Source organism: Galendromus occidentalis, unplaced genomic scaffold (genome assembly GCF_000255335.2).
Source record: "Galendromus occidentalis unplaced genomic scaffold, Mocc_1.1 scf7180000077284, whole genome shotgun sequence".
NCBI lineage: Eukaryota > Metazoa > Arthropoda > Arachnida > Mesostigmata > Phytoseiidae > Galendromus > Galendromus occidentalis.
In genome coordinates this window covers 746854-754795 of record NW_003805272.1, presented here as the reverse complement: position 1 = coordinate 754795, position 7942 = coordinate 746854, and the positions used below count along the sequence as shown (strand labels likewise).

General features: G+C 51.5%; 2 protein-coding genes across 2 annotated transcripts; one reads left to right on the top strand and one right to left on the bottom strand.

Moving 5' to 3' along the window:
* Positions 1–3773: 3773 nt before the first annotated feature.
* LOC100902446 (uncharacterized) lies at positions 3774–4699 on the bottom strand. Its single transcript, XM_003742126.1, has 3 exons — positions 4679–4699; positions 4158–4475; positions 3774–4057 (listed from the first exon to the last, which is right to left on the bottom strand). The coding sequence occupies exons 1-3, from the start codon at positions 4697–4699 to the stop codon at positions 3809–3811; spliced, it is 588 nt and encodes a 195-aa protein (XP_003742174.1). The 3' UTR covers positions 3774–3808.
* Positions 4700–5806: 1107 nt separating this feature from the next.
* Positions 5807–7193, top strand: mtSSB (mitochondrial single stranded DNA-binding protein). Its single transcript, XM_003742088.2, has 5 exons — positions 5807–5971; positions 6153–6204; positions 6297–6405; positions 6581–6768; positions 6938–7193. The coding sequence occupies exons 1-5, from the start codon at positions 5939–5941 to the stop codon at positions 7075–7077; spliced, it is 522 nt and encodes a 173-aa protein (XP_003742136.1). The 5' UTR covers positions 5807–5938; the 3' UTR covers positions 7078–7193.
* Positions 7194–7942: the final 749 nt, after the last annotated feature.

Here is a 7942-nt window from a genome sequence, read left to right as displayed (position 1 = left end):
TGCAGAAAAGGGTCGATTGTCCATGGCTCTCACCGTAGCTACAACGAAGCAGTCAGAGAGTCCCGACACCACGCGATGGGAAGATAAGCAATGGGGATCAAGTGAAATCGACACGAAGATTCGGTGAAACTCATCACTCATCACAATGTCTCGATTATTCGGGATTCCTGCAACACTCAACCGTGAGGATGCAGCAGACTTTGATGGAACCTCCGCATGACCGTGGAGGAGATGATCTTGACGTGCTATCGAAACGACTTGAGAATTGAGACACACGCGATTCGATGGAGTTAATCATGTTCGAGCGTCTTCCTGACAGTGGAGATCTGAAAAGATCGGATCGTTCCGGGCAATCGATTCTCGATGTCATCAATTTCTTCCGGATGATCGGAGTATGGGTCGGCGAGGCATCTCATTATCAAGGGCAACGTCAGCTGATCAGGACTCAGCTGTGCAGATTCCTCCCGGAGCGGTCCTAATTCGCATCCTCTAAGAGGGGAAAATTATCGAAGCTCATTGAATTCCCACTCTCACTCAAGACATCATCTTTGGACCGTTGATCGGAATTTCCCGACGAATCCACAGAAGATCGATCCTCGGACTTCTGTTTCGATCTCCTGAAGGCCTTCCGATACTTCCCCCTACGGATTCTCCCGAGTTTGTCTTTTGTACTCTGCCTAATCTCGTTCTCCATAGCTTCAAGCTGACTATGATTCCTGATGCATAGCTCACGGTAGAGATGGATGTGACTCCCGAGTCGGTCTCTAATCGGATACGATTCCGTCTCACTGTTCAATGTCTGTGCCAGGTTCAGGAGGTACGAACGTTCGGCGTCTCCTAAATCGGTGAGGGCCTGCACGCCGAGACTACCGGAGACACTCAGCGCTTTCAACTGCGGGAAGGGGGAAGTCGTTAGTTGTAGGCTCCCGGAAGCGGAACGATGAACGATCGCACGAAACGTCACGGCCGCCGCGCAGCTCGGATGACGCGTCTCGAAAGCGCCGGGGCATATTCAGATCCTTCACCCGTCTCTCCAATCAATAAATTATTAATTATTCATTAATTAATAAGAGTCAGCTTACCACAGACAATAGGTTGTTGTCTTCGCCTTCGTTGTCCTCACTTATCTCATCCATTCTCCGCCACGAATTCCTGGAAGATTGCTTCTCCCCGACAATCCGCCGACTGTGATTTTCTGCGACCTTGCCCTGCGTGCAGCCTTTCGCGCACTCGGTCTAGTCTACGGGGTTTCGCTCAGTTCCGAAATTTGATCACAACCCGTCGATGACCAGCAGCTGTCGAGCATCACGTGATTGGGAACAGCGAGGCCTTTCCCAGCAACCCTTTCTCTTCGCTTCAGTGGAACCCTTGATTGCAGCGTCTCGATGAAGAGGACGACCGAAATCCGCGCCACAGGGAGACGCAATCCGAGCGTCGCCTCTTCGGAAATCTCGTTATTCCCCGCTGTGGGAGTCAGCCCCAATCCCAGGGACCCGACGTCCCGGAATACTTTCAGCATCCAGTCGAACTACCGTCACCCTCCTATTCGCCGAGGCCGGGATTCCGCGTTGATCCTGTCCGGAAATAGCTCAACTTTCACATAGGGCCTCTATCTTGGCGGTGCTTCACTGACATTCTATTCGGGAGCAAGTTCATCGGATGGCACCGGATGCTGCAAGAAGTTCAGTTCGGCGAAGCAGGTAGACCGTACGCCGGAGGAACGCGAACGCCGCCGGTCGGTTGGATGGAGGCAGCTTCGTCCTGGGTGCTGCCAGGAAGCAACGTGAAAAAATTGCCATCGGCGCGGCCTCCCGATATTCCACGATATCTCCCGATCTACTCCTGTAAGAGCTTAGAGGGAGAGACTGCGCGAGCTCCGGACCAAGAACGGTACAAGCAAGTCATCAGCGGTAGCCGAGCTATGATTATCTACAGCATGATTTTCGCTCGTTTTTCTTAGGGTGCTCACGAGGGTGAGTCCTATCGGAATCAGAGTATTTTCCAGTCAACGGCGTTTTGCCGAAGCGCACCACTGTTCCCCACGGGGGAGGGAGGCCTGTTCCAGAGGGCATTTTGGTGTGTGGCGACGTCTCACGCAAAAATTCCCCAGACGGATGCTCTCAGTATTGGCCTTTCGGTCTAGGCTTCAACCCCCCGCAAGTTTGCGGTTCATTTATTCGAATCTGATCTGATGAAGTTCTTGAGAGCATTCAGGATTATCCTCTTCCAGTCTGCTTTGAGGGAAGAGGAACGGCCGGACTGGTACGCCCCACATCTAAGAAATCGACACGCTCCGCGGACAGCGAAGTCTCCGGACTCATGGGCTCTCAGCATATACCTGATCACGACCTTCCTCGGCGTCAGATTCCGCTATTGAGTGGAGTCACGGTGAGATAACTTCCCGCGCTGGTCAGAGGAGAGGGTTGATGGGCGACTCAGAACATTTGAGGACATCGATGGTCAATTGGTCGGCTCTCGATTGAATTCCCGCAAGCTGCTTGTCGAAAGCTCGAGCGAAATCGGGATAGCGTGAGATCAAAGTGTTCAAGATTGACCCGAGATGGACCGGGTATGTAATGAACCAGTGATTCAGCTGGTACAAGGCCTCCTTAGACAGTGGAGGTATCATCTGTAGCCTGTGAATCGAGCGAGACTTATGGGAGCACCGCAGATTATTGACCTGCGACCGCAACGCCAATCCCCAGGAAAGCCCGTGGACACCAATACTTACTCTCGAATGATATCGTGCGTGCCTTTCAGCGAGTCGTGTATGGACGACAACAGCTGTTGAGGCACGCCCACGGTTTGCCCCGCTAGCTGTTTCGCCTCCCTGGCTGCCACCATCCATCCAGACAGAGACTTCGCTCGTTTGCAGGAAACTTGAGACGAAAAATCACCCAATATATCTTGCTGTCGAAAGGACAGAAATCAGAACTCAAGTCCAATTTATTGTCGAGGATTGAAAAATTTTTCCGTATATTGTGCTCGAGCATCTGAACGCTACAAACTCGATTGAAGTCCCCGCGAAGAGCCGCGCAAAAGCCCCTCCTCGCGAATCATTCAATCGAGATGGCTCAGAAGTGATGATCAGCCCGCCGTGCTTAATACTGAAGTTCTTGCACATCGTTAGCGGATGGCTTCCAGAACTCACCGAGGAGCACAATGCGAATGATGCGCAAAGGATAAACGAATAAATAGTCATCATGGAGCCCAAGCTGACCAGGACGTATCAATGTGGTTCGAGTTTTCGCCGGTGGAACAGTCATGGCGCGGACAGATGGGATTTATGGGCTGGAAGTTGACGAGCTCGTTGACTTAGCCCATGATTTGACAGGATCCGGCTGCTCTCTCAGAGTTTACGTGACAGTCAATGGGTATCCGACTCACGAGACTTTTTCCTCGAAAATCGCTCGAATATTCGAGCACAAAGCTCTCGAGAATCGGAATCGATCGCTCCAAGATGGGCCGGAATCAAGATGGCATGAGCATAAGAACGTTGTCGCACTGGGAATTCTACGGATGGAAATGACTGGTAACATGTTTGGGATTGATGACGGCTGGCCAGAGCGTAGAATGAGGAGGATCTTGGCCTCTACTTTTTATCGGGCTTTATTTTCGTTTGTCATCGCTCGCGATTAGCCTCCGAAATCTTTCGGGGCATGTTCGAGCGCTCGGTCATAAGAGCCAACCCTACTGGGATCAGTTCCGGAGGAGCCGGGAGATCGTCGGGAGACTTCACGGAAGACGATGAGCTCGATCCTTCTCCCGGTAGTGCTCGCGCATCCACCAGTTTTTTCGTCCCATTCTTTCAGACCAGACTGCGGCGTATCTCCATCTTCGTGGCAATCGTTTCAGTCAACTTCCTGAGTTCTTCTTCTCTATCGCGTACCAAATTGCGGAGGTGATTGGGCTGGAAGTTTTCCACCCCTTCGTGTAGAGCGCCTTTGAGCTTCCACTGCTCGAGGGTTTCCTTGATTCCACGGACTTCTTCGCGCAGGGCCTTCACCTTCGGGAGCGAGCTCATTTCAGGAACGGTCACATCCCCGTATTCATTGACCTGAGGACGAGTATTTCATGATTTCGTCTCCGAAACGATCGAACCTCTTTGAGGATGATTATTCTGAACTAATCTCGGGATGCTGGGAATCGTTGCAGACCTTCATTTGATACAGGTTGACATCGCTAGACGTCTTGATGAGTTTGGCCTCGATTTCTCTCGCATCGATCTCATTCAGCGATTGGAGATCCGAATTGAGTGCCGACAGGTCTTCCTCGATGAGATCGAATTCCTCGTTGATGTGCCGTACTCTGAGTTCGCATCCTTCGACCCTTGCCAGGGCGATGCGGCAATCTTGCGAATTGAGAACCGGCTCGTCGGACTGGGTTTGGAGCTGCAGTTGGGCGATCTGATTTAGCTGACACTGGCTCTTCGCTGGCAGGAGATCGAACAATAAGGATGCGAAATCCTCCCGAGTCTGCAATGGGACGTGAGGATGATAATCATACGAATTATGCGGCACCGGAGAAATAGTTTACTTCATCATCGGAGGCGACCCATCAGGTAGCTAAAGAACTTTCTGTCGAGGACGACTTGAGCATGATAGCTTCCCTCATGGTTCTCGCCATAGTTTCGCTCCCGTCTGTGAATTTCTCTTTCGTCAGAGGAACCCGAGCCTACCTGCGTAGTGTCCAGATTCATCTCCGATGGAGGACTTGCTTCCACACGTCAATAAGAGCTCTTGGCGCCTTCCGTCTGCAGGAAAAAAGTCCCTGGCGCGCTCACCGGCAGTGCTCACTAGATCTGAATCTCCGGCCGTACATGCCGTGGTTTCCGTGAAGCAGGTGATATGCCGAATAGACGCTCTGATTGTCCGTATTCGAACTTCATGGAAAACTCACACGAGGGGGTGAAGACGGGGGAACGGAAGCGGAATATTTTCTGTAGGAAAGAAGTGAGGACAATGATGATAGTGATCTTTGCTGAGAGCTTAGTGACGGCCGAGCTTTTGGTCCTCCTGAAAGCAATGATGGCTCGATCATGTGATGGAGCCATATACTCTCGATATCAGACTCGACGCAGAATGACGCTTCTAGATGGCCGTACGGGACTCGAGGGTATTTGTTCTTGAGTCCACAGCTAGAGTCTCTCGTTCACCCGATGTCCCTAGGCTCACTTCGGTGATTACGGAGCACAGGAAAATGGGCCTTCAGAGGGGAATGCTTCTCGAGTGTCAGGCACCTTCTCCCTGGCTGTTTGTGCGTGAAACCTCTTCATTCTACATTGCGCCGATCCAGTTATTATTCGATAAAGAATTGACCGGAAGAGCAAACTCTCGAAGCCTACCAACCGATGTCTTCGGAGGGTAGATGCATACGATACTTGTTGCGCTTCATGAGCGTCTTGACGTCTTCACTTTGACCGCGGGGGGATCGCTTTCGGAGTTTCAACGAAAGAGAATCTTTACTCGCTCCAGGAGGCGGCTCGGAAAGTCTCGACGCGGCACAGCGCTGTCTACGCAAGGGGAACTGAGGACCAGGAAAGCAAGCAATGCATTATCGAACCGTCATTGAATTCACGGGCGCTAACTTACCGCAATCGATCCACCCTGTGACCACAGCAGGGCTCGCCCAATACCGATGCGCCGTCAAGGTTCGGACGAAGATACGGAGCACGGTATCAGGTCCGGTCCCGCAGAGAAGATCCTCGAGAATCCTCGATTGTCTTCCGCAGGCATCCTCACCGTCTGAAGTAGAATGCATCCATTCAAAACCTATTGGGAAGCTATAGCGGACGATTGTCTACGCCGACTCCTTTCGCGCGCCTGTGGATGAGCTACGCTCTGGCAGAAACTACTAGTTCGCGCGCTCGTCAGCGTTCCTTAATCTTCTCGAGAGGATTTAAGTGGATTCGTGTCTTGACAGCGCTGAAGAAATCACAATGTTTATCAACACCTTGACGAGGACGATTTCTGTGAGTATTGGGCCGCTTCGATATCTCGACTCGGACTCGAATCCGTTGTTTTTCGGGCACAGCGGCTTCCTCGCATGCATCTCGGAACTTTGCGGCGGAGATGAGCCTGAGAACTCCGACACCGCGCGATTCATCGATGGCAGCAAAGTTCTGTCAGCCTGACGGAACATTCTTTTTGCAGGGATCGATGCGTGGCCTTGCAACTCTAACCAGCGGTTCGGTAATGGAGAAATGTGAGTTATTCCATTCGAAGGTCTGGTCAAATTATTGTGGAGCCATCACACGGATTCAGCGTAACTTACCGTAAGCTTTACTTCCCGCACAGCTGTGAATCGAGTAACTTTACTGGGACGAGTTGGCGTCGACCCTCAGTTACGGGGGAACGAAAGAACTCCAGTGGCACTGTTCACAATAGCAACGAACACTAATTACACGTGAGGAAAAATCCTCGATATCGAATTTCTCGTGAAATTGCTGCCGAATTTCCACAACGGATGCTTCCTACATTTCTCACCCCCTTTCGTGCTGAGTTCGGTTTTGTCAGTGACGGATCGATTCCGCGCAGGTTCATTTCACACATAACCGGAAATAACTTATTGTTGACTCCAGTTACGAGACCGGTGAGGTCCAGCAGAAGACAGAATGGCACCGAGTGTCAGTTTTCAAACCCTATCTACGCGATTCGATAATGAAGTCATTGAAAAAAGGATCTCGGGTGATGGTCGAAGGTCGCCTCGCATACGGAGAAGTCATCGATGCCAGAGGAAGCACCCACGTAACGTCCACAATCATTGCCAGTAAGCAGTACACGAGTCCGCTCGAGCGAAGTATAGGGCATTAGAAATGTCGGCGTCTCATTGTCATATAGGGATTATACCGGGAACGTCGATCTAACATCATCATACGGAGGGAGGGCGCGGGCGCTGATCGTCCGGTATCCTTCAACTTAGACTATATGGATTTCAGACGAGGTGATATATCTAAGCTCGAGAGCTAATGAGGAGCAAGAAGAAGATTTCTCACAGAAGGAGGTCCAACGGAATCCGCATCGGGATGATCCTGAGGAGCCATTGGATGGCTATGAGGCCGGTGTCAAGGCCTCGTAAAGATTTTGAATCAGGACTTGCTCGATGTGGCCGAGGTCCTGAGACAGTTATAAGTGAGAGAGTATGTGTTGTGTCCGAATACAGACCGATATCGTTACAAATAAACATGACGCTCAGTCTATCTCTTGAGCTCGTTTTCCCTCCTTAGAGCTCGCTTCGTCAGGTTCGGGATCTTGTGTCGGCGGGATGAATGTCAAGTAACAGATGTTGAGCACTGATTCTCAGCTGTTGTGCTCCTTCCACGGGAGATATGAGATATCGGGGTGTGCACGTAGAGGTCTCGATCCATCGTTCGGTTCGACACTCGGGTTCGCGTGACTAACGTTAGCGCTCCATTTTTCACCATGCTCGAATTCACATTGCATGAAAATTCCTCAAAGGGTAATAAACTTGGTAGGTACTTTGCACTCGTTCATCTCCGACCGAAGCCGATTCCAGATGAATTCCGGACACTTCGCGGCACGGATCCTCCCGTGCTTGAGCGCGGCAAGGGCATTTCTGAGTCTTTCTCTCTGATTTCCGGACAGGCCTTCGATGGAGAATGGAGGGAATGCGACGAGTGAGCTACGGAGCGCCCGCTCCGTACCGACGGTCTGCTACGCTAAACGAGTAACACCCAACTTGATTTTTTCGGCGTTCGGCATACGAATCAGTGGCTCTCGATAGTCAACGTCCCGTGCTCCTCGAGGGGGCTTCCCCGAAGAGGTCCCTATCGCCCCAACCGTCGAGCTCCTGAGTAACTCGATCAAGTTCATGCACCGCGCGTACATTGTTGGTCCCGCTCAATAATCCGTTCACGGTGTGGCCGAACACGCTGATCAGCGATCACTCTCTCGTACACTCATTAGGTCAAGTATTTGAGCAA